The 27,287-nt window shown below is 43.2% G+C and overlaps 1 protein-coding gene across 1 annotated transcript; it reads right to left on the bottom strand.

Annotated features, from left to right (window-relative positions):
• Positions 1 to 8,137: 8,137 nt before the first annotated feature.
• On the bottom strand, positions 8,138 to 26,011 carry tmtopsb (teleost multiple tissue opsin b). Its single transcript, XM_062985222.1, has 4 exons — positions 25,630 to 26,011; positions 21,935 to 22,263; positions 13,086 to 13,319; positions 8,138 to 8,419 (listed from the first exon to the last, which is right to left on the bottom strand). The coding sequence occupies exons 1-4, from the start codon at positions 26,009 to 26,011 to the stop codon at positions 8,138 to 8,140; spliced, it is 1,227 nt and encodes a 408-aa protein (XP_062841292.1).
• Between the last annotated feature and the right edge of the window lie 1,276 nt (positions 26,012 to 27,287).

Here is a 27,287-nt window from a genome sequence, read left to right as displayed (position 1 = left end):
AATTAAATCCCTAAAACATGCTGTAGTAAGCTTACTGTGACTTTTAGCAGAGCTGTTTGATTGATGGGGACTGTGGTGACACTCAGGTGGCATTTTCATAGCTGAAGGGAAGAAATCTGCCAAGCGAATCTCATTCATGCATGGCAGCTGACTTGACCCACTCATCCCATTTCTTTATTTTTTAGTTCTTGGTGATGTCTGACGAGCAGGCGGTATCATGACAACTTCCAGAGACGAGGTCCTCACGAGGAAAGAGTGGAGAAATGATCCTAGGTCTAGGTCTATATCCACATGTCTCTGTATATCTCCTTCTCCTTATGAAACCTTTAACATATCAAAGTTGTAACATTAAGCCTGCAGCTCCTGGTGCACCCTAAACACACTCCGTAATGACTTCTTGGCAGGAGTCTTGCTTACAGGGTGCCTGTCCTTCACGTCACTTGTGCATGAATATTTAATGCGTAGGGACAGACTGCAGACAGGTGCTGCATCCTTGAAATCCTTTGACACGTATTATTTCTTCCACTGCCGGCCTGTATCGTCTTTTTATTTCCAAGCCATACGCATAAGAACTTAATGTACGTTAGGGGGCTCCTTCAGAATCCAGTACATTTCAGAGAACATCACCAGTGGATCTTCTGAATTATGGATGTAAAAATGCAAAACAGTAGGAGTTGGATTTGAATCGGATAAACAAAGCTGACTTGGCCGACATCGCTACCACGTGTTAGAGCTTTTCGGTTCATTAGTTTCATTTGTATGTGCAAGAATCTACTTCCTTTGGGTTATGAATATTAACCGTGCAAGTTTGACTAGGAATATAATTGTGAGTATAGTCGCTGGCCAAAGAGCTACAGACTAACACACAGCAATGTCCCTCCCCTACAGAAACAGCCATACAGCTCTGCAGTGACACTGACATGGTGGTGGTGTGTTAGTGTGTGTTGTGCTGGTATGAGTGGATCAGACACAGCAGCGCTGCTGGAGTTTTTAAACACCTCACTGTCACCGAGAATAGTCCACCAACCAAATATATCCAGCCAACAGCGCCCCGTGGGCAGCGTCCTGTGACCACTGATGACCGACTCAAACAGCAGCAATAGATGAGCGATCGTCTCTGACTTTACATCTACAAGGTGGACCAACTAGGTAGGAGTGTCTAATAGAGTGGACAGTGAGTGGACACGGTATTTAAAAACTCCAGCAGCGCTGCTGTGTCTGATCCACTCATACCAGCACAACACACACTAACACACCACCACCATGTCAGTGTCACTGCAGTGCTGAGAATGATCCACCACCTAAATAATACCTGCTCTGTGGTGGTCCTGACCATTGAAGAACAGGGTGAAAGCAGGCTAACAAAGCATGCAAAGAAACAGATGGACTACAGTCAATAATTGTAGAACTACAAAGTGCTTGTATATGGTAAGTGGAGCTGATAAAATGGACAGTGAGTGTAGAAACAAGGGTTTAATGTTATGGCTGATAGGTGTATTTATGTATGTGCATATTAAGATTTTGTGTTTTTGTTTTTCTTCTGCATATTTTGAATAAGTGACCATGACCAGAATAAAGTAGTGATAAAACTGTCAATGAATGAATCAATAAATATATATTCCACCACGATCTACTACTGTACTTTCATCTCTGTATGAAGGAATGTCTCATATGTGCTATCTCATTCGCAGCAATCGTACAGTATGCTGACAGCCTAATTTCTCCCTTACATCCTCTCCCTCTCCGTCTCTGACCTCTTTCCTTCATCTTGCCCTTTTAGGCGAGCCCAGCGGTAAGAACACGGAGCACAGCTGGCATCATCCTGCAGCCTAGATTTCTCTACCCCCCCCCCCCCCCCCCCCCACATCTCTATCCGCCCTCCTTGAACAAACCCGAAGGATTTGCTGTTCAGCTCATTTATTTTTCATATTCTCAGCTTGCAAAAGGTCATCTCATCAAGAGGGACCATAAAATTGCATAAAGCAGGATAAGGAATGTGTAATATCATTATAACCACCGCTTGTCATCTAGTGTGCTCTGTTTTTACTATCACAACCTAATACTCATTTAAACATTTCGGTATCCCTGTGAGGAGTCTATAAACCCAGAATTGATTAGGTCTAAGCGTTAGGTTTGTTTGTTTGTTTTACACTTTGGTTCAATTCATGACAGGACACGTAGTTACAGGTTACACACGATTCATCAGTTTAAGTTCGACGTCCAACACAACATCAATGACCTGCACAAAGCCCTGACCCTAAGTCCACTTACCAAGTCAAGTCAAGCCAAATGTATTTGTATAGTATTTTACAATCAACATCGTCTCAAAGCAACTTTACAGAATCCAGGACCAACAGACCAATAACCTCTTTTGAGCAAGCCGAGGGCGACAAGGGCAGGCCAAACTCCCTTAACAACAATTGGCCTGTTGTTCAGATAGGGGTGGGATATTAAGAGCCGCATAGGGTCTCTCTCATAACTAATGCAATCACGACCTCTGCTGGCTGATTGATGGCACCTGCACAGACACGGGAAAAGAGTGCTGATCAGGGTGTGTCTCTCCGTACACAGTGCTGATCTGCATTGCACTCGTCAAAGTGTAGGTGACAACATGCATACGGCTGCTGCCCACGTGTCGGAGGGGGCGCGGGTCAGTTTCGTTCTCCTCAATCAGAGCGGGGATCGGCATTGGTGGAGAGGAAGCATGACTCAATCGGGTAACTGGACGCGGTAAAAGGGAGAAAAAGGGGAGAAAATGCATAAACTAAATATGGGGGGGGGGACCTCCATCCTCCTTGGGTGGTCTGGAAAATAAGTTGAATGAATTAGACCCACACAAATCATACACGCATAAACTAAAAGGAGTTCTTTATTATTCAGTCCAGTCTGTGAGAAGTCTGGATATTTTCGTGCAACACACCAGGTTCCAGTCATATCCTAAAGGTAACCATGTTTGGGATTAATTAGAATGCCAATAATGAGGCAGACCTTCTCTTTCAACATTAGTGCCAGACCTCAAGACTGAATGGGCACAAATTCCTAGAAAGCAGCAAAGGGGGAACCAACCCCATTTTAATACCCACGGTTATAACGTCCAGGTGTACGTATACTTCCCGGCCCCGAAAGGCCTGGCAGATATTTGAACCGAGCACGCCACTTGCTGAAGGCCATGTGAATTCATCAAGTGATTACATTATGCACACAAAGCCTCACATTTGTAGCCATGGCCCTGTAAGTACACTGGGGCATATCTGTATGCCCGCTTTGCTGCATCCTTGAGAACTGTTCGCTAGTCAGAGTGGCCCTCAGTGACCTCCCTTCGCCTGCCTCTGTTCCCCATGAATAAATTATCGCACGGGTGTGGAGTGCATATTTGTCGACTTTAAATGACGGGACTAGAGGCCAGGTTGACAGGAGCCATCACTTCTCCCACCTCCAGAAAAGTCATCGGTCCATACGTCAACTGTTTTTAATAAACCACGGGTTGTTTCATGGTATTACATGAGACAAGGACAGGGCAAGTCTGAAATGGTACTCGGAACTGCATTTATATTTAGTTCTGCTCTTTTCAGAAGACATTATTAAACATCATACGTGTTGATTTATACCAGTGGCTACTTTCCTTTAAAACTAATTATGAACAATAACCAATAAAGTCACAAACAAAACAGGAAAAAATAAGATTTGCAGGATCCTGTAAAAATATCAGCCATTATCATCTGCCAGACAGAGCAATACATGCTAATAAAAGACATTCACTATTTTCTACTTACAGTAGACAGTGTGGTCATTTCATCAAAAGAACATTTGTGAAGTCAGGCACTGATGTTGGACAAGAAGCGGCTTACTAGACTTAAGGGGCTCTATGCAGGTCACAAATTTTCTGACCCATGTCTTTATGGATGTTAATTTGTGTACAGGAGCACATTTTTGGCCATATAGTGTACACATTCCCATATGCCATATGCTGTTGCACATTAGTACATTGGTAGTCACATTTTGTTCTCTGGGCACTGTAGCAGAAAGTCAGGCCTGGTCTCTAATCATTTCTGTGCCAGCTTCTGTAGGACATCAAGGATTCCTTTCTTCTTGAGGACACTTGGATCCTTGCTACAACTGGCTGGATAACAGATGGGTCTCTTTACAGTGGGCAGCAGAGGGATGCAGAGAGGAAGAAAGCAAACTGACTGAAAGGATGTTGAACATTAAAGGAGGTGGATGGATTTACGTGTTTTTTGCATCTAAAATGTGAAATAATAATTGATTCAGTTTTAATTATTACACATTTATATTTATAAGGAATTCAGAGTAGCCAACCCACCTGTTGCATGTTTATGGGAGGTCAGGGAAACCAGATTACTTGAAGGAAACCCACGTGAGGTCTTCAGAACCCATACTGCAGATTGATTCTTGGCTGGAGCCCCATCCAAGGTGTTACTGTGTGCCTTGTGTCCATTGAAAAGCTGTGACAGGCTCCAGCACACACACACAACCCTGATTGGATATTGGATTTTAAGAAAGTGAGTGAGTGGTGAGTTGTATCGTTATGCAGGTTGAGGACCGCTGGTCAAACATGTGTATAAAGGTATCACGTATGATTATACTAAAAAACAACTATGTTCACCACGTGCACATTTCTTTACATGTTTATCCCGATGCTGTACCAGCACACCACCTATGTGCCTAATTTCCTACCTATGACAGAAAATCTAAACTATCGCCCATACTAATTGCACATATGCTGCGGATGTGAGAGCACAAACGATGTGTAAAAATACCGCCTTGTTTCTTTAAGATATACATACAAGATAAACATATCCAACAGTCTGTGTGTTCCAGTCTACACCCCTCCTTCCCTGACCCACACACACACACTGTGAGCGACTGCAAAAATAAAGCTGTCAACACTTTTATCCCTGGTGTGAAATAATAAAGACACCCCACCTGAGCACAGTCTTCTTAATAGTCTTCTTTGTCATGAACACCACACACAAACTTTATTTTCAGACAGATTTCATTACGTACCCAGTGGAAGGCCAGGACTCAGCTGTGTGTTTTGCTTTCTGGACCATACGTACTTAAAAGTTAATGGAGTATGTGGTGAAGGAGAGGAAGGCTGGTGGAAAAGTAGTTCAGGGTTTTCAGTACTTGGGTTGGAGCAAACAAAGCAATAGAGAGTGTGGTATAAAGGTTAAAAAAGAAAGTAGGCAGGGTGGAGTGGGTGGCATAGATTGGCAGGAGTGATTTGTGATCGAAGGGTGTCTGCCAGTGTAAAAGGGAAAGTTTACAAGACAGTAGTAAGGTTGTACGGCTTTGAAGAAAGTAGCACTGGGGAGGGAGCTGGATGTAGCAGAGATGAAGATAAGAGTGATGAAGATGGACAGGATTAAGAATGGGTTCACTAGAAGGACAGTGCAGGTAAAGTTTAAGACAAAGTTGGGTAGAGTTTGAGATTTGAGAGGTTTGGAAGCAAGAACGCTATACCTCATCTGGCAGTCCACTCCCTGTGACTTGAGTCTGTCCACAGCATTACAGAGATTTAAACGTGAAAGGGCAGCTTAAGGTACTGGATTAGTAATCAAAAGCTCAATGGTTTAAGCCCCAGTACTGCCAGGTTGGCTGTTGTTCATACAGGGTTAGGGAGCCGGATGGGGACCTCATAAATGATGCAATTATGACCTCTGCTGGCTGGCTGGCTGGTTGAGTAGAGGAATAATGCTGATCAGGGTGTGGCTCTCCTTGTACAGGGCTGATTCGCATATGAACTCGGCTGGTGCAGGTGAAAAAATGCAGTCGGCTACTGCTCACGTGTCGGAGGGGGCGTGTGTCAGTTCGCTCTCCTCAATCAGGTCTGGGGGTCAGCACCAGTAGAGAGGAAGTGTAATGCAATTGGGTACCAATTGGACACACTAAAAACCGGGAGAAAAAGGCTAATCAAGTCTTTTCATCATATTTTTATTTCTTTTTATCCATATTCATATACAAATCTAGCCAACATTTACTTTATATCACATATATACACACACTTGTAAACTGGATTCAGTAACAGCCTATTAAATGTCCATTTCTCGCATCAAAAAGCATCGACAATGCTCGCATCAAATAAAAATACAGAAAGAAGACGACATTTCTCCAATGTTTCAAAATCGAAACCAGTAAAACCATCTTACATTATTACATATGTACTAAACATAACAGCTCACAAAATAATAACACAAGATTCAGAAACGCAATCTAACATTTCCTTAAGCAAATGAGTAAATCGTGTCAGAGTGGATCAGAGGAACATTACTGGAAACTGAATCACATCATAATTATTACACAAGCCATTTATAATGAACGCTCATTAATAGGAAACATATTTGTTTTTCCTGATTGCTCCACCGTGCCGTATACTGTTGTGTACTCGCTAATTCCTTCCACAAGCTCACACTCTGTTTTTGAAAAAGTGCCAACGTGCCTATTTTTCGACCTCTCTAACAATGCTGATAATGGTACCGAGCTATTCTGCATTCAGGACTGCAACACAGAGTAGAAAAATATGCGAATTATATAAATAATACTAAACAGCGTAAGGGTAAAGGTTGAAATTTTATCTCCGTGCAGAAGCTGAGCTTTAGCAGAATTGAGCATTAATGTCCAGCAGAATGTGAGCACAGATTGCAGCAGCATAGAACGTTGTCCTACACGTTGGCATAATTATTTAACATTTTACAAACGTTTTTTGCTGATAAGTCTGAAAATGGCAACAATAATACAATACTGTGATAAGATGGAGTGCCAGGTGGAGCTCCACATCTGTGAGGATGAAATAAAATTGACCCATTTGAAGGAAATTGAACCAAGGTAGAACAATACTGTGAATAAAGAGCGACAATCAGAAAGAGGAAAATAATAGCTAAAAATAATAAGTGGCCAAAATAATAAATAAGTAAAAACAAATAACAACAAGACCAAAATCTGCAGCCTGAAGTGGAGAGGAGATAAAACAGGTAGGTGAACATGTTAGTTGGAGTACAAAACCCTATTAGGGCCCTTACAGGCCAAAACAAAACATACTAGACTAAAGAATTATTTCACTTTTTGTGTAGGTGCCTCCCTGTCTTGCCTTTCGTCCTTTAAACGCTGCTAGCTGTGTCTGTAGAGCATCTTGTCCGTCCAGTGACACTTATATACCGAGCTAACAGGCCCCTCACTGAAAAAAGAACTTGGTTATCCTGAAGTATTTATTTCCTTTTTAAGTAGTTGGTTAAGCCACATTATAGGCATTAGTTTTTACGGTGAATTTTAATTAATTTTGCACAACATAATAGAAGAATTAAGTCTTATTTCTTTTTATAAACCCCATATTTGCATTTGATTTGTAAGTGCTTAAACTTTTGTCTTTATCCGGGAATTCTGCATCGTTCATGTGCACCATGAATTTTCCAATCAATCCTGACCAGACTTCATATTTTTAGTCGTTCTACAATGTAGGTGAATGTCACGAATACAGCCTCTGGAGCGCTCCTATGTGCCACCACCCCTCCCGGAGAGCAGGGGACCAATCAAAAAAGGGCCGTTGGCTGGAGACTGAGAGTGCTCCCGGAGAGCACATACAGGCTGGATACATGACAGTACCCCCCCCAAAAGGCACGACTCCCGGCGTGCCTAAACAAACTGCCAAAAATCACAAAAAGAGCATTGTCTCATGACTGAGAGTGCTCCCGGAGAGAGGGGCGTGAATTGTCAAATTGAAAGTGATTTTTTTTACTTAGATCTGCTTCAGAAATGCTGCAATCCAAACTGTTCTGTAAATCAATAAGCAAATACAATTAAAAGGTATAGCCTGATAAACTGAAATACAAAAGTAGTTTAATTAAGGAATTAGGGGCACCACTAACATGAAAGTAATTTAAAAAAACAACAAACGTAATGATACTTACAGCCCAGAGCAAGATAGAAACACTACAGTAGAACATCTCCTAAAGCAGATGTTGATGAATTGGGGTGGTTTTAGGACCCTGACCAACTTTCCTCAAGCAATCATGATTTCTTGACCCTGATAAACCAGACTTGTTACCTTTACGTTTCAACAAACCATCTGAACGGTGTATGGACCACTAACAGATCAGCAAACTTTCCTTGATCAATACGCTCAACCATTGTAGTACGCCACGAGAGAGATGACGGGCTTCATTGTCTCTAGTGCTAATCCAGTTCCAGGCGATCTGCCATCTGGCTCAGAGCTGCTCTTCAACTTATCGCTGTCTGGGTTCTGGGCAGTAGCTGGGCATGGTGTCGCCCCCAGTATGGTGGCATTGGGGCCGTTGATGCGTCGTACCGTCCTGAGAGTCTTGGTCCCCCTGGAGGAACATTTGTAGCTCGAGCCTTTATCCACGGCGCTGCACACCAGTAGAGCTCTGAAGCATCTGTAGAACTGGCACATACACACATAATTGGGTAAAATAATCAGCACTTGCTGATTAGCAGTAATGGAAATAAGTGTTGGTGCACGTGCAAATAATTAAGATGCCGCATCATTGCTCAGGCAGGACATTGTTTTTCGGCTGTGTTTTTTTTTTCATCATAGATAAAGGGTTTCATAATTAAAATGTCAATGGATGCACAAGGAGTGGAAAATGTGTTTCTGTGAAGTTGTTCATCATATAAGAACGACAGTCAAGCATCAAAACAATTATTTGCAACTCTAGACCAATCAAGCATCACATTTCTAACAAACTGTATTAAGAGGATCAGTGGTGCACTTCAAGGTTTTGAAAGTTCGAGGTGTAGAATGTTTACTTATTAGATATTAATGCAATATTACAAAAATAAATGCCAAATTTAGAGATTTAGAGGCAACTTGCATTGGTTGACCTTTGAGCAAAGTAATTTTACTTGTATTCAGATCATAGAAATTACCAGGTTACCAGGTTTTTCCTGAATAAAGCCACTAAAGTAGAGCACAAGTGTTATCCAATGCTTTTTCCCCAATTTCTCCCTAATCTAGTTGTATCCGTATACTGATACAACCCTCCACTGCTAACTGAGGAGTGCCGCAACTGACACACGCCCCCTCCGACACATGTACAGTACCGACTGCATCTTTTCACCCGCATGAAGCGAGTTCATATGTGTGTTCGAAATCTCAGCTCTAGTGTGCTATCGTGTTTTACCGCTGCGCCACCTGAGTGCCCTCCAATGCTTTTCTAAACAAATGTTATTCAGTGTAATAATGACCTAAATGAAGTTTAAAAGTCAGCATTCTCCATATGTTACGACAGCTGGATTTATAGTATGAGAACAGGTGCTAGACTGGCCTGCCTGCAGTCCAGACCTGTTTTCCTTTTAAAACATGTGGTTCATTATAAATTACATTATAAAATATAACACCAGACTGTTCAGCAGTTCAAGGTCTACATATTAGGCATTAACACAATGTTAAAAATTAAATCCAAATTTAGAGATGGCAACTGATCTCTGAGCAAAGTCATTTGATTTGTATTCAGATCACAGAATTCACCTGCGTGCAGTTTATGGCTCTAAGGTTGCCAGATTTTTCCTGAATGAAGCTACTATGAATAAAGTAGCGCAAAAATTGTATTCGACAGCATTCAAACCTTGTGGAATGATCAAATACGGGCAACAGGATGGGCAGGTGTATCATATTTATATGAAGAGAACAGGTGCTAGACTGACTTGCCTGCAGTCCAGATCTGTTTTCCTTGTAAAATGACTGTTGAGCAGTTCAAGGTCTACAAAAAATTACATGCCAAATTTAGCGACAGCAACCTACATTGGTTGATCCCTGAGCAAAGATCACAGAATTCGCCTGTGTGCAGTTTATGGCTCTGAGGTTACCAGGTTTTTCCTGAATAAAGCCACTATGAATAAAGTAGCGCACACATTTTATTCAACCTTGTGGAATAATCAAATACAGGCAATGGGAAAGCTGGAACACTTGTGAAATGATCAGAAATGCCAGTTGGTATCATGATTAGACATAAGACAAACAGCTCAATGATTTGAACATGTTACGACGGCTGGAGTAAGAGCACTTGTGCTGGACTGGCCTGCTTGCAGTCCAGACCTGTTTTCCTTGTAAAACATATGGTGCATTATAAAGTACAGTACAAAATATGACCCCAGACTGTTCAGCAGTAGCACTGGACTTATTATTATTATTATTATTATTATTATTATTATTATTATTATTTTATAGACTGGTAATGATATCCCACAAAAATGAGCACACAACACGTTTTATTTGATTCATATTAACACAACACACTGACGAATGCTGGTATAAATACTTCTTCCCACAATTTACAACTTGAATATGGTCAGTTATGCACAGAATGTTATAAATACTGATGCAAATAAGTATAAAAAATAAGAATTAATAAATATATGCATGACATTACACCCCTTGGGAAAACGTAGTGAACTTAGTATACACCCAAGTCCAACGTATACTTATAGTCAACTACATTTTCTCAGGAGATGTTCAAGGCACAAACATTATATGTAGTTTTTGACTTCATCATGCCTATTTTTAGGAGTTTTAATCACATGGCAAGAATATAAATTAATAAGAAAGTGTGTGAGAAAGTCTCCCGCAGCGCTCCACTCGACATTAATTGGTGGCGCTCGCTTCGCTTCCACTGGTTATAAATGGCTAAAATGACGAATGATGAATGTTGTGTAAAGATTAAGTTTTTATAACAGTAGGAGGCTGAGTTAGACTAAAAAAAACCCAAACACTCATCGAAATGGATGCAGGATGCACCTCAGTGACAGAAATGTACATTAGCATCAGGGCACGAGTAAAAAATGAACACAAGTAATTACTGCACACCATGACAGCTTGACCTGAATTATCGCTTGTTTCCTGTTTTCCTTTGTCGTGTCCTCTTCTGTCGTCACTCGGATGCAGATCGGGTGGATACTTGAATCTGTACAGCACTTTAAGTCTTCAACTCGCCTCAACTCACAGTCAGCAAGGTTACGGGCTGGGAGGAATTGAAGACTGAAAATGACATACAGGGGAAACGGCGTCTTCCGGGGCTCCATGCTGGTCGCGCTGCCCATGCTGACGCCTGCTTTAGTAAAGTACTGTTACTGTAAGTCACGTTAAGCAGTGATCGTATTGTATGTCTTCAACATAGCAAAGCAAAGACTTTTCTGTCCAAGTTTGTAATTGTTTATCTGCACCGAAGAACCTGAACCACCAGCGAAAACATTCAGGCAGCATTTAAGCTCCTATAATCCAGAAAACTGAAGCAGGATTTAAACATTTCTGCACTTCAGCACTCATGTGTATCAAACACGTAATAGAATTCTATTGATTTTTTTTCTTGGACTTTTATCAAGAGGACATCATGGACAGAAACTTCAGCGCTGCATTTGGGGAAACTAAGTAATGGGAATGCTGCAGTAATAAGATATTGATCTAAAATGTACTACACCACGTTAACTAAATGCACACAAAACACGGTGAAGGCGTGGAAAACCTGAAAAGTGCAAAAACTCAACAAGCCAAAAAAGCTTATTTATATCCTTAAAAATGTGTTAAAAATGGTCCTAAATAAAAATCCAGATCCAAACCTGGTTAAAATGCTACTGCAGGATCCACAAAGACCTGTTCATGCCAGAAATCCCAGAATGGTCTAAAATGTCTCGTCACTATTGCAAGGCTGTGATCACAATACAGTAGTGATGTAAAAATTGCAGGAACGATACACCCATATAAGTAAACATAATAGAGTAAATGTAGCATGTTAAATTATTCTATTGATAAAGATAAAACTAAAATATTATGGTCCATTTCCAGGTCCACAAAGATACATAAAGCCTATACAGCATAAACACATAAAATCTTAATAACTCATAAACATGATCATTAACAAGTATCAGCAGCAGTTTCCTAAATAAATAAAAAGGAAGGTAGCTTCACTAAATATTAGATCTTAAATGGTCTGAAATTTCTTGTCACTATTGCAAGGCAGTAATCACAATGTACAACATACTGATGTAAAAATTGTAAATAAACATATTCCAATACACTGGTACCTTGTAACTCGACGTCCCCTAAACTCGAAATCGCTCGGCTTGAGTGGTGCAGTAAAACGTCATCAAAGTGTGAACATGAGACGAATCTGCTTTTGTGTAGAATAACCATCAAATCCTCTCTGAAAACTCCACATGTATCTGTGTTTATATGGATTTTCCTCCTGTTTCACTTTTAAACTTGTGTTGCAGTTCGAGGTTCTGAGAATTTGTTAGAATCAGAGAGTCTAAAACGCTTATCGGTAAAAAAAAAAAAGAAAAAAAAAAAGAACAAAACAGGGGCACTAAACTTCTCTTAATTATTACTGCGTATAAGTTTGTGCACCATCACACTCCATAGGAAACAAGCGATTTTGCCGCTTCTTATGTGAATGCGCCAGTGCTGAACGGAATATGGTATTCCAAGATCAAGCATCTCCACGATTAGGAAGCATAAGGAAACAATAAAGAAGTACAGTTAAAGCAGGTTTTATTGTATTTAACTGTTTATTTAATTATATTTCAGTGTTTTTATATTATATTTGTGTTATTTTCAGTGCATAAGTGTCAAAAACAATCCCATTATTTAACATTAGTCTAAAAAATATGCAATTCTACAGGACCATTGAACATATTAATAGGTTTCCCATACATCCCTATGGGAAAAAATACCTTGAAACTCAACATGTTTTAAACTCGACGCCACTCCCAGAAGCAATTGACGTCAAGTTTTGAGGTACCACTGTACTAGCTTTGCATATTAGGTGTTGATATGGCAGGAATGTTTTAGAAAGGCAGGAAACCATATGCCCCAATCCCAAAAGGTTGGGCCCCTTAAAAGTTTAATTAATGACTACGGCCTTGCGCTTTTGTACAATGATAAATATTAATGCTGCTTAGGGAGGTTTTATTCATTATTAATTATTCATTATTAAATACAAGATTTTTTAGAAATGTATGTATACTTTGTTAATAGATTTGATTTATTAAAAAGGTGCAGTGGCAGTGGGTTCACAAACTTTTACTGATATACAACTCACGGTGACAGCACCCACCTGTTTGTTCATAAAGATGTAGATGACCGGATTGATGACGGTGCTGGTCTTGGCTAGCAGAGAAGGTACGATGCTGGCTTCCGGCGTGACCTGGCCGGGCTGCCCGAACGTGGCCACCAGTGCCATGATGCCATAAGGCAGCCAGCAAAGCAAATAGCACACTACCATGGTGACCACCAGGAAAAGCACCCGCTGCTCCCGCTTCCGAGACACCGCCGTGTTGATTCTGGTTACCTGTATCGGAGAGAGTTTCTAGATCAGTTTTCAGTTATGCCACTGATAAGTGGTCTAGAACTTTGTGAGGTTTATCAGTATGGTAAAGACTGTCAACAGAACACGTCAAATTAGGAATTCCGGGAGCTAAAAAAAGCACATCTCAAATGTAGCTCAATTCAGTCAATCATAAAAGGGAAGAAAAACTATATGATTACAGCCACGCTGCCCAGATCAGGTCACCCCTGATCAACTAAGGAGGCGTATTTGGAATCACTACTGTGACACCTACTGTCACTCTGAATGAAGGTGATGTTTTATGAACAAGCTGTAAATCATCTGGAATGAGGTGGCAGAAAGTCTTGTGGTGTAATTCCGCTGTAAAATATGGTGCTGGTAGCATCATGTAATGGAGACTGGGCAGATTGGGACCCCCAATTGAGACAGTAATGATACTTTTTGGTATGGTCATAGTCTTTGTTAAAAGCAAGCCAAGTTGGTCATCTGGGCGCACCTAGCAGGTACAATTGGCAGTACTTGCAGCAGACAAAATTGGCCACCAGTCTGCTGGGTGAGAAAGACCAGACTACTAACTGCGTGGGGTCTTCAACATTGTGTAAGGACCCTGGTTAACCTTCTATTTTCAGCCTCACATGCAAATCCACCTCAAGTATGGGCAAATAAGAAGGGGTCAAGGGGCTGTGGATGCATCGAAGGGGGCGTGAGGCAGGTGAATACACCCTTCTTGGGCTCAATAGGGATCCGCAGCAGCGGAAGACTAATTGTTTATGCCAAAATCAGGAGATAGAGGGGGAAAATGCATAAACAAAATGGAAAATAGCAGCCAAGTTAAAAGCAGTTCCTCATAGATACAGTGTATCACAAAAGTGAGTACACCCCTCACATTTCTGCAAATATTTTATTATATCTTTTCATGGGACAACACTATAGACATGAAACTTGGATATAACTTAGAGTAGTCAGTGTACAGCTTGTATAGCAGTGTAGATTTACTGTCTTCTGAAAATAACTCAACACACAGCCAATAATGTCTAAATAGCTGGCAACATAAGTGAGTACACCCCACAGTGAACATGTCCAAATTGTGCCCAAATGTGTAGTTGTCCCTCCCTGGTGTCATGTGTCAAGGTCCCAGGTGTAAATGGGGAGCAGGGCTGTTAAATTTGGTGTTTTGGGTACAATTCTCTCATACTGGCCACTGGATATTCAACATGGCACCTCATGGCAAAGAACTCTCTGAGGATGTGAGAAATAGAATTGTTGCTCTCCACAAAGATGGCCTGGACTATAAGAAGATTGCTAACACCCTGAAACTGAGCTACAGCATGGTGGCCAAGGTCATACAGCGGTTTTCCAGGACAGGTTCCACTCGGAACAGGCTTCTCCAGGGTCGACCAAAGAAGTCGAGTCCACGTGTTCGGCGTCATATCCAGAGGTTGGCTTTAAAAAATAGACACATGAGTGCTGCCAACATTGCTGCAGAGGTTGAAGACGTGGGAGGTCAGCCTGTCAGTGCTCAGACCATACGCCGCACACTGCATCAACTCGGTCTGCATGGTCGTCATCCCAGAAGGAAGCTGACGCACAAGAAAGCCCGCAAACAGTTTGCTGAAGACAAGCAGTACAAGAACATGGATTACTGGAACGCTCTGTGGTCTGACGAGACCAAGATAAACTTGTTTGGCTCAGATGGTGTCCAGCATGTGTGGCGGCGCCCTGGTGAGAAGTACCAAGACAACTGTATCTTGCCTACAGTCAAGCCTGGTGGTGGTAGCATCATGGTCTTGGGCTGCATGAATGTTGCTGGCACTGGGGAGCTGCAGTTCATTGAGGGAAACATGAATTCCAACATGTACTGTGACATTCTGAAACAGAGCATGATCCCCTCCCTTCGAAAACTGGGCCTCATGGCAGTTTTCCAACAGGATAACGACCCCAAACACAACCTCCAAGATGACAACTGCCTTGCTGAGGAAGCTGAAGGTAAAGGTGATGGACTAAACCCAATTGAGCACCTGTGGCGCATCCTCAAGTGGAAGGTGGAGGAGTTCAAGGTGTCTAACATCCACCAGCTCCGTGATGTCATCATGGAGGAGTGGAAGAGGATTCCAGTAGCAACCTGTGCAGCTCTGGTGAATTCCATGCCCAGGAGGGTTAAGGCAGTGCTGGATAATAATGGTGGTCACACAAAATATTGACACTTTGGGCACAATTTGGACATGTTCACTGTGGGGTGTACTCACTTATGTTGCAGCTATTTAGACATTATTGGCTGTGTGTTGAGTTATTTTCAGAAGACAGTAAATCTACACTGCTATACAAGCTGTACACTGACTACTCTAAGTTATATCCAAGTTTCATGTCTATAGTGTTGTCCCATGAAAAGATATAATAAAATATTTGCAGAAATGTGAGGGGTGTACTCACTTTTGTGATACACTGTACATAGATAAAGAAGGCTGGGTTGCTTCTGACTGTTTTGGGGGCCGCATCTACAGTATATTCAAGTCTTTAAATCTTTGTGTTTGCAGATGGGTGTTGAGAGAATACCACAGATCTGACGGCTGTTGCTCTGCCTTTGTTTGCCGTCTAAATAAAATACAGCTTTTAATATCTGTACAAACCACCAATCTAACGAACCTCAAAGACAAAAATCTACTTCAATAATAATTTATCTGACGTACAACGATTTCAGTCACAAATCAGTTCTTTTTAACCCAACAACAAGGCTGCATTGAAAAAGAGAAAACAGCCTATGAGTATTATTTTCCATCTGGGATCTGTGTGTTTGTCAGAATCTAGAGGGGTTGTGATCAAGCCTGTGCAGGCCAGATTATATCCGAGGGCCGGAAAATGGCCGGACATCTGGACGTTTTTATACGCTGGCCCACGGATTCGGATTCGAGGCTTGGCAGTGCCACCAACCTGGCTGCGAATACAACAGACACAGCTGGGGTGTAGCCTATTTGCTCCTGTTTAATTAAAGAATCGGCATGAGCGCTGGATAAATAGACCACCTCAACTGCAATCAGGGATCCCCCAGAAGTGGAAGACAATTTGACTATGACTAAATTGGGAGAAAATGGGAGAAATTCTTTATGAACTACAAGTTGTTCTCCTCATTTGCTCACATAAAACAAGAATCCCAAAAGTGTAGGTAATTATTTTACCTCAGCTGTACATTGTGCACCTACTGTATATGGTAGTTGTACCTGAAAATATATGTCTGTCCATCAATGGTACCGGTGGTGGAGGTATTAAGTGTAAAGAAAAAACATCTGCATTGGCATTTTCTGTCCATGTGAAATGCAGAGGAATTTAGGCTCTCGAATATCGCTAACGTTGTCTAGCACTCCACTCGGAGCTTCAAGCTGCTAATTGACATTTGTAGACCTAACGGTTCGGCGCTTCACGGACGTGTTATTAATTGGCACCCTGCTGATTTAAACCACTCTCGGCTGTCTTTCTCTTTCCCTGTGTTAAGGCTAAAACAAATACTCAGAGGGAGGCCATACGGGGGGGCGAAGCGTGATCCGTGTAGCCCCAAGGTGTTAAACACAGCTGCAACCCCACTGCGACCGCACTTTCAATTACGGGTGAGATCAGGTTAAAAGCGGAGGTTAAAACAACTAGATCGAACCAAGTAAGGGCGCAGACGTCTGAGAACGCCTGGCAGGTTCACAGCTTTGATGCCGAGCGCTTCTGACTAGCAGGAGGATTCTTCTAGGTGGCAAAAAAGGAAGCCGGTTATTAAGGTGTACGTGGCGAGAGGTGATGAAAGCCTGCCAGCCTGGCAGCTCGCCACAGGAGGTGCATCATTAGCGGAGTTCTCAAAGTCATGCTTTTTCTCCTCTGAGTTTGTCTGTGACTCTAATTCTCAGCGACCTACAGTCTTCTCAGCTGATACTTACTATATCGCTAATTGTCAATAGAGCTAAAAGGATATGGAACAGTGGTCTATTGCCAAGGTAAAAAAAGCCAAACTGGGGTGCCCAGGTGGTGCAGCCGGACATTCTGCTAACACACCAGTGCTGGGATTCTAAGCTCCCGGGTTCGAATCTCAGCTCTGCTACCGATCATCTGGGCGCTCTCTAGCGGGCACAATTGGCAGTGCCTGCAGAAGACATAATTGGGCATGGAAAAGACTGGACTAAGTAGGTGGGGTCTTCAAACTCTGTGTAAGGATCTTGGTTAGCAGTCTGCGGGGTTCACGGATTGCACACGTGTTGGAGGGGGCATGGGGCAGACTTGACCTCAGACGCGATCAGTCAAATTTGTCCAGTTCTACCATCAAAAACCAATAACGACCCTGCCCACTGTCAATTGAGCTTCATTGCCACGTGCGCTTAGAGGCTGCTGAACAGTTTCGTGTTGACCACATTTACAATCAAGAATCAGAATGAGACCCGAACCCAGTCGTGGTGCACTAGTCTAGGGTAATGTGGTGGACCGCCGTCTAATGCGCCAGCTCACCAATGCTTAGATCAAATCTCAGCTCTGCTATCTAAGATATGATTGGCTACAGTATGTCTAATGTTGGGACAGCCAATGGGATTCCTCAGTGCTGCCGCGATGACGACCTCTGCTGGCTGGTCAAGGCGTCTGCACAGAAATTGGAAATGATTAAGGTTAAGTACCAGCCTTCTCGGTCAGGGTAGCGGTCTCCAGCAGTGAGGAGGGAATATCTGGCTAAGTGGATACGACTAGATTACGATAAAAAGGGAAACATGTATAAATATAATTAATTCCTTATGAACGCGTGCACTATAACGTTCCATCGTAAATGTAGGCATCATAAATCTCTGTCCGTTAATATAATGGAACGTCTCTGAAGCTGGACGTATAGAGATGAATGGGACGAGCGCTGGAGAAATGCAAAACACAGCAGTTTGCTTTAATATAATTCCATGTTGTAACAAACTGCTTATAAGGTGGGGAATTGATTTAATGCCACATTATGAGTACAGTGAATATATAAGCTGCATTATTAGTACATGATGTAATGTGGAATTATGGGTACAATAATAAAAATCGCGGTATACTCGGTTCTACAGTATTATTACTGTATTACATTACAGGCTTATTGGAGGGATGAGGTACTGGCCTCCAGTGATACATTCCAGTTCTACCCTTGACATGCCATCTCAAATCCTGTAGTCTGAGAAAATTAAAAGGGTGTGTTACCAACTAGAAGGTTGTGAGTTTGAATCCCAGCTCTGCTTTGCAGCCATGGTGGGCTCAGACAATGACTGACCCTGTGCTCTGACCCCAACGTCCAAATGTCATTGTACTGTACAACAGCATGGGTGGCAGATTCAACTGAGGGATAGCAGTAGCCTTGTAGGTAGAGCTGTGTGTTACCAACTAGAAGGTTGTGGGTTTGAATCCCAGCTCTGCTTTGCAGCCATGGTGGGCTCAGACAATGACTGACCCTGTGCTCTGACCCCAACATCCAAAATTCATTTGACCGTACAGCAGCATAGATGGCAGATTCAATTGAGAGATAGCAGTAGCGTAGTAGGTAGAGCTGTGGCTTACCAATTAGAAGGTTTTGGGTTTGAATCCCAGCTCTGCTTTGCAGCCATGGTGGGCTCAGACAATGACTGACCCTGTGCTCTGACCCCAACTTATTAATTTCATTGTACTATACAGCCGCATGGATGGCAGATTCAATTAAGGGACAGTGGTAGCCTAGTAGATAGAACTGTGTGTTACCAACTAGAAGGTTTGGGTTTGAATCCCAGCTCTGCATTGCAGCCATGGTGGGCTCAAACAATGACTGACCCTGTGCTCTGACCCCAACGTCCAAATTCCTTGTGTGTTGTGCTGGTATGAGTGGATCAGACACAGCAGTGCTTCTGGAGCTTCTAAACACCTTACTATCACTGCTGGACTGACAATAGTCCACCAACCACAAATATCCAGCCAACAGCACCTGGTAGGCAGCGTCCTGTGACCACTGATGAAGGTCTAGAAGATGACCGACTCAAACAGCAGCAGTAGATGAGGGATCGTCTCTGACTTTACATCTACAAGGTGGAACAACTAGGTAGGAGTGTCGAATAGAGTGGACAGTGAGTGGACACTGCTGTGTCTCATCCTGAAAACAGATTTTTAAAAAGTTTGTAGAGAAATAGATTGACGATTGACTGTCAGTCATTGTAGAACTTCAAAGTGCTTTTATATGGTAAGTGGAGCTGATAAACAAGGAGGTGGTTTTAATGTTATGGCTGATCAGTGTACTTTCTAGCCATTTGATAGGTGTGTGTGGGGGGGCTTCATGTGGGTTGTGAATTGGATGTCCAGCAAGCGGGTGTCCAATGAATAGATTTAACATTCTGCTACATCTTGTGCTTCATATTTGATTGCAGTCTCAGTGGAGCATTTTGTTACCGTCTGTCATGGGCACGGTACTAAAAATCTATAAATAAATAAAATCTCTCCAAGCATAGAACTACTGGTCCCAGTTGTTAGCAGCTGGGTTGCATTCATAACAAACCACTGTAAACAGAAGGAACAGCATCTGCCGACCAGTGTTTGTTAGATTAACCACACGAGCGGTTCTGCCCCACAAGCCCCAGCACGGCATGGATTAGGAAGCCGGTGCTGGAAGTCCTGGCGCTGCTCTGTAATTATGCTCAGAGACACGGGACTCATCCCGTGTAATAGCTCTGCTTAGTCGACTGTTGGAAAGTTCACTGATGGGGTTGAATATGGTGAGGAAATCTGTCTGAGGGGATTGAGGACTTACAGAGTGATGAGATCAATAAATTCGTTCCACTATCATCGGGACCTGGATTATGAGCTCAGGTCCCATAAGTTCCACCATAATCAGTACTTGGACCTTGAGCTCAATTCCATACGTTCCCACTCATACGTTCCACCATCATCAGGACCTGAATTTTAAACTCCCATAAGTCCCATAAGTTCCACCATCATTTGGACTTGGACCTTGAGCTCAAGTTCTTAAAGTTCCACCATAATCGGGAGCTGGATTTTGGGCTCCAGTCCCATACGTTCCCACTCATACATTCTACCATCGTCAGGACCTGGATTTTGAGCTCTAGTCCCAGATGTTCCACCATCATCAGGACCTGGATTTTGAGCTCAAGTCCCATAAGTTCCCACTCAGACGTGCCATCATCATCAGGACCTGGATTTTGAGCATAAGTCTAAGTTCCCTCTCATACATTTCACCATCGTCTGGACTTGGACTTTGAGCCTAAGTCCCATATGTTCCACCATTATCCGGACCTGGATTTTTAGCTCAAGTCCCATAAGTTCCACCATCATCAGGACCTGGATTTTAAGCTCAAGTCCCATAAGTTCCCACTCTTCTGTTCCACAATCATCGGAATCTAGTTTTTGAGCTCAAGTCCCTGAAGTTCCACCATAATCAGGACCTGGATTTTGATCGCAAGTCCCATATGTTCTCACTCAGTACGGAGTTCCACTATCATCGGGACCTGGATTATGAGCTCAAGTCCCATAAGTTCCACCATAATCAGTACTTGGATTTAAGCTCAAGTGCCACACGTTCCCACTCATACGTTCCACCATCATCAGGACCTGAATTTTAAGCTCAAGTCCCATAAGTTCCACCATCATCAGGACTTGGACTTTAAGCTCAAGTGCCACACGTTCCCACTCATACGTTCCACCATCATCTGTCCCATATGTTCAGTCACACACTGGTCTCCATTACTCCCCGTCTCTGTGCAGCCCCATCGATCAGCCAGAGGTCGTACCTGCATCAGTTATGAGGAATCCCCTTTGGCATCCAACCCGACTTGTCGGTAGCAGAGCTGAGATTCGAACTTATGAGTTGGAGATGTCAGCTCTGGTGTGCTAGTGTAGTTACAGCCGAAACCCTCACAGCCAATTAAAGTGACACCTCCAAATTACGTAACGCTAGCTTCTCAGAAACACCCGGAGCTAATCAGCATTCCACCTGAGCTATCCCCGCTGTTAGAGTGGACACGGACAAAAGCGGACTGTCGCGCAGCAGGCCGTCACCATTCGACAGGAAGGACCCGAATGCCACGCGCTAATCTGATCTCATGCTAGAGTTTGGTCGTAATTGGCTCGGATCGAACGCTCGTTTCTCAGGAATCCGTAGAGACCGGCTAGTTGAAGGGCTTAAATGCTGAGTTGATGCGCCAGTACAATCTGTCCGCTCTCACACGGCGTCTGTGAGAACCTGTCTGTGTGGAATATTTAACATCATTATGTAAATCTTGTAAGCAATTAAGCAATTTAGCGCTGAAGCACGGCGCATGGCTCAAAATACCCAACGCGGACAGAACGGGAGCAGTGGACGCAATATGTTATCCCAATTTTTAGTGTAGCCCCAATCCCGTCCATGGAGGGTATATTTACCTGCCCATCGAACCCTCTCTTATTCGCATGTGAGGCCAGTCTCGTGCATGAAGAGTCACTCAACGATCTCCACATTTCTCCACTTCTGAACAGGCGCCTTGGGCTACTAACCAGGGTCCTTACACAGCGTCAAAGACCCCACCACTTTCCCAGTCCAGCAGACTTTAGTGGCCATATTTATATAAGTATAATGTATACACACAAATTTAATAAATTCATCCCTAATCATGACGTACCTGCTTGATGGCTTGTAGCAGCTTACCATAGCTGTACACGATCACCAGAAAGGGGAGGATGAGGCAGAAGAAGAAGAGACACATGATATAAGAAATGTTGTTGGCGGTTTTAGCAGTCCAGTTGACGCTGCAGGTGGTACCCGGTCCCTCCGGGCTGTAGCGGCTCCACCCGAAGAGAGGGGGCACGGTCCAGGCCATGGAGTAGATCCAGGAGAAAGTGATGCCCATGATCACCTTTCGGTAGCTGGTGGCGTCGGCCTGCGTGACTCCCATCATGGTGCAGTAGCGCTCGTAGGACAGCACCGCCAGCGAGATCAAGGATACGATACCTGTTCAGAGAGGAGAGAGAAATGGTGAGATTATTAGAGTGCGCGTGCTTGAGTGGCCTGCCTGCAGTCCTGATCTGTGCATCACTTTGTTATCTCACAGTCATTTAACAACATGAGGTATAATATAATTAAACGATTCAAGAAATAGGGAGGAATTTCAGTGCGTAAAGGCCAAGGGTGAAAGCTTAAGCTGAACGCCCGTGATCTTCCATCCCTCAGACGGCACTGCATCAAGAACCGCCACTCAACAATAGCTGGTATGACCACATGGGTGAGGGATTACTTTGGCAAACCTTTGTCAAGCTCTACAATACAGAGTTACATGCACAAATGCCACTGAAAGCTTTACTGTGCAAAAAAGAAGCCTTATGTTAACCATGTCCAGAAGCGGCATCGACTTCTCTGGGCTCGGAGGCATCTAGGATGGACCATCACACAGTAGAAACGTGTATTATGGTCAGATGGACGTTGTGTACTGTTATCAGCAACTAGTCCTAAAGCCAGGGTCTGTCATGGTATGGGGCTGTATCAGTGCCAGGGTCTGTCATGGTGTGGGGGTGTGTCAGTGCCCTTCTGTGATGCAGCATTAATGCAGAAAAGTACAAAAGTACTTCAAGACTTCTTGCATTTTTCAACAAGACGATGCAAAACCACATGCTGCACACATTACAAAGGCATGGCTGTTGAAGAAGAGGGTACGGGTACTGGACTGGCCTGCCTGCAGTCCTGACCTGTCCCCAATAGAGAAAAATGCGACAACGACAACCTGAAAACACTTAATCTCCTCGGTGCCAAAACGTCAGTGCAAGCTTTACTGTCCCAACTTTTTTTGGAATGTGTTACAGGCCTGAAACGCAGGAATTGATGTTTATTAATAAATGAAATGAAGTTGAGCAGATAAAACATGAAATATCTCAGGTTCATCCTGTCTGACATCAAATAAAAGTCAAAGTAAATGTAAGAAACTCTGTGTTTTTTTATTATTTGCATTTTCCATGGTGTCCCAACTTTTTCTGATTTGGGGTTGTAATCCACACAAACATGGATTGACAAGCACAAAAACAACCTTTTGCTTTGGTCAGTCCAGTCCCCTGACCTAAAAAGGATCATAAATAGATCTAGTAGCCTGAACTCTCACTGAGGAGATTCTGTCTTTATCATTATAGGAGAAGACTTAGTGCTGGTTGTATGGGAGTAACTACTCAGACCAGTCGAATTTACGCATCTCACAGTTTTGTTCAGCCCTTATATCTGTACTCCTGCAAATTTCTGCCTATGTCAGTACACATATTTTAATATACTCATGCTCTAGCAGCTATACGTCAGTAATAGTCCTAATGCTGTTACAGATTACGCTGTTGTTTTTATTTCATTATAATGATTTTTAACACACTTGAGTGGTGCAGCAATAAATCCAGGATTTGGATGGTCGCCCTGTCCAGGGTATTCCTGCCTTGCACCCAGTATTTCCCGGTGGACCCTGACCAGGATTAAGTGTTCGATTTTTTTTAATGCAGGGATGTATTTTTTTCTGCTGGGGCCAATAAGATCCTAGTCATTTCACTTAGGTTGCACATAATAATAAAGACATAGGTGCAAAGCATTTTTTTTTTTGCTTTATTAAAATGAGCTTATGTCAAATAAAGCTTTTAATAGCTGAGCTTATTAATGACAGGCATTTTTACCCATCTTTACCAGCTGACTAAATGAACTGCAGGCTATATACAGTAATCCAGTTAAGTAATATGCCAAATGACTCAAATTACAATACTAATTCATGGGCCTTTATTAATGAACCTTTCCCCTTATTAATTAAATCATCTGTGGCCATTTCATCCTGACCAGGGTTGCAGTGGGTCTGTACTACCTGTCACAGGGTGCCAGTTTGTTTACAGTTTGTTTGCCTGGTATAAACATTGACACCATCTGCTGTCATGATTGGTCATAACAGTTCCTGATGAGGTGTATTTAATATTATGACATATTTTAAAACTATATATATATCACACTAGTACACGGTACAATGGATGGGTTTTGCATGTTCTCCTTTGGGTAATCTCTACCCCCCCCCCATTCCCCAAGAGCATGTCAGTAAATAGAGCGACTGCTCCAAATAGACCCTAGATGTGAGTTTGTGCGTAAATGCAACGGATGAATTGGCGTGTAGGCTATTCTCCGGGTTCACCGCGACCATGTGCAGGACAAAGAGACCTCTAAAATGGATAAATGTGTAAATAAATGAACTTCTATGCCAAATAAGTACAGCATTCTGCACCAACATTCTGAGGATTCAAGTAAATCGAGATCAGAGTCAGTGCGGAGGATGCGTCTGCATCAGGACCACTGTCCCATCTCAGGATGTAGGCTATTCTCCGGGCTCACCACGACCCAAAGCAGGATACACCGACCACTAAAATGAATAAATGTGTAAATAAATGAACTTCTATGACCCATGAGTACAGGACACAGCACTGACATATTAAAGATTAGTGCCAGTGTGGTGGATGCATCTGCATCAGCACCATTGTCCCGTCTCAGCGTGTAGGCTATTCTCCGGGTTCACCGCGACCATGTGCAGGATAAAGCGACCACTTAAATTAATAAATGTGTAAATAAATGAACTTCTATGCCAGATGAGTACAGCATTCTGCACTGCACTGGCATTCTAAGGATTTAAATAAAGCGCAGGATGCGTCTGCATCAGGACCACTGGCCTGTCTCAGCGTGTAGGCTATTCTCCGGGTTCACCGCGACCCAGAGCAGGATAAAGCGATCGCTAAAGTGAATAAATAAGTAAATATATGAACTGCTATGACCCATGAGTACAGCATTCTGCACTGGCATTCTAGGGATTCAAATAAAGCGCTATAAGTGCCAGTGCGGTGGATGCGTCTGCATCAGGACCACTGGCCCGTCTCAGCGTGTAGGCTATTCTCCGGGTACACCGCGACCATGTGCCGGATAAAGCGACTACTAAAATGAATAAATGAATAAATAAATAAATGAACTTCTATGACCCATGAGTACAGGATTGCACTGGCATTCTATTATAATTAGTAAATAAAGTGCTATCAGAGTCAGTGCGGTGGATGCGTCTGCATCTCAGCGTGTAGGCTATTCTCCGGGCTCACTGCGACCCAGAGCAGGATAAAGCGACCACTAAAATGATCAAATAAGCAAATAAGTGAACTCCTCTGCCCCATGAGTAAAGGATACAGTACTGGTGTGCTAAGGATGAGGCAGTGCAGTGGATCGTCTGCATCAGCACCACTGCAAGTTTCGGCTGGATAAACACGCGTAAACCGGGTATTAAACGGGGGTTTACGGTCACTCTGGTGCTTATATAGTGTAAAACAATATACTTACCGAGGAAGGAGTTGATGAAGCCGTACCACACACATCCAGCAGCCCCGATGAGCCAGCGTCCGCGCGTACTGGCGGCGAAACTGAACGGAGTACCGAGCACACACACCAGCAGGTCGCTCACCGAGATGCTCGCCAGGAGGCAGTTAATGGGCGAGCGCAGCAGCTTGAAACGGCAAAACAACACCAGTACCAGCGCGTTATTTAGGAACCCGAACGTCCCGATGAAGCCCAGACACACTGCCACTATCAGATGCCCGGTGGGGCTCAGCTCCCCCCCTGTCTCGGACCGGTTCTCCGCCTTGTACCCGTGTGCGCCGGCGCCGGCTCGGTCAGTGGCGTTTGCGCACCAAGCGCAGCCCCAACTCACATTGGACGCGATCATTGCACCGTCCTTTACTGTCCCTTTCTCAAAAAGATACAAGTACCAAGACCTTGATCAGTCCTGATGTGTCAAAGTAATCCATCTTTTAGACCTTAGGTGTCCAGACTACTCGGGTAGCAGTAAACACAAGCAGTAAGTTTATTATAAAGCAGGGAATCGATACAGTACAAGGGTTTTATGAGTGGTCAATCAGTTTGGGTTGATTTGTAGAATTCCACATGGTCCACGAACCAGCGTGGAGTTTTATGGCTCCCCCGCCTACCTGACGTGTGCGAAGAAATGCCAAGGAAAAAGAAAGTACCCCCCTTCAGTCAGTTAACCTCCCTGCCTGCACACACAGCCTGACCTTTGATAGAAATATAGAAATAACCCCACAGCAAATTTCATCCTCAGTGTTAATTATGAACCAGTAATGAATGTACTGTATGGTTAATGCAAGATCTCATGATAAAAACAGTTCATTTATCCAAATGCTACAGAGTAAAAAGGTTAATTCATCACTATAGGTGGTGGGAAGGATGTCTAACTTTTCTGCCTGGCAGGTTAGTTGCGCAGGTTTGGTCCAGAAATGCCACTGATACAGTACGTAGAGGGTATTGAAACCACATCATGTTCTTTTATTGCAGAAATTGGGATTAGAAAAGTCAACCTTCTGGAATCAACACCAGTACCTGAACGGCTACTGAATATCACATTTACATTTTCGGCATTTAGCAGACGCGTTAATCCAAAGCGACTTACAGCACTGTGACACTGTGAGATTGTCTAGGTGATTAGGGTTAAGGGCCTTAATATTTTCTATCAAGGGCCCAACAGTGGCGACCTGGCAGTGGTGGAGCTTAAACCAGTGACCTTTGGATTACTAGTCCAGTTCCTTACCTGCTAGTCCAGTTCCTTACCTGCCTGTTATAATTATCGCCACATGATTTCCACATTTACTCATACTGTAAAGCATGGTGGTGGTAGCGTATACTCTTAGGTTGTTTTGCCGTTAGTGAAACTGGTGTACACTGTAGGTAATATATTAGACGCCCGGCCGACTGATAGCACGGTTTAAATTCCAACCACCTTCTTGTTTCTACACTCACTGTCCATTTTATCAGCTCCACTTACCATATAGTAGCTGTTTCTCTACATGCTTTGTTAGCCCCCTTTCATTCTGTTCTTCAATGGTCAGGACCCCCACAGGACCACCACAGAGCAGGTATTATTTGGGTGGTGGATCATTCTCAGCACTGCAGTGACACTGACATGGTGGTGGTGTGTTAGAGTGTCT

The sequence above is a fragment of the Trichomycterus rosablanca genome, chromosome 23, assembly GCF_030014385.1.
Source record: "Trichomycterus rosablanca isolate fTriRos1 chromosome 23, fTriRos1.hap1, whole genome shotgun sequence".
In the NCBI taxonomy this organism is placed as follows: domain Eukaryota; kingdom Metazoa; phylum Chordata; class Actinopteri; order Siluriformes; family Trichomycteridae; genus Trichomycterus; species Trichomycterus rosablanca.
This window is presented reverse-complemented; position numbering and strand designations above follow the sequence as displayed.

What these genes read in the sequence shown, in the direction of transcription:
- tmtopsb (XM_062985222.1), bottom strand. Translation starts at nt 26,011, where the DNA reads ATGATCGCGTCCAATGTGAGTTGGGGCTGCGCTTGGTGCGCAAACGCC. An exon ending in TGCTACAAGCCATCAAGCAG is followed by an intron (nt 13,320 to 21,934) that starts GTACGTCATGAT and finishes TCTCCGATACAG; the next exon opens with GTAACCAGAATCAACACGGC. An exon ending in ACATCTTTATGAACAAACAG is followed by an intron (nt 8,420 to 13,085) that starts GTGGGTGCTGTC and finishes TGTATGTGCCAG; the next exon opens with TTCTACAGATGCTTCAGAGC.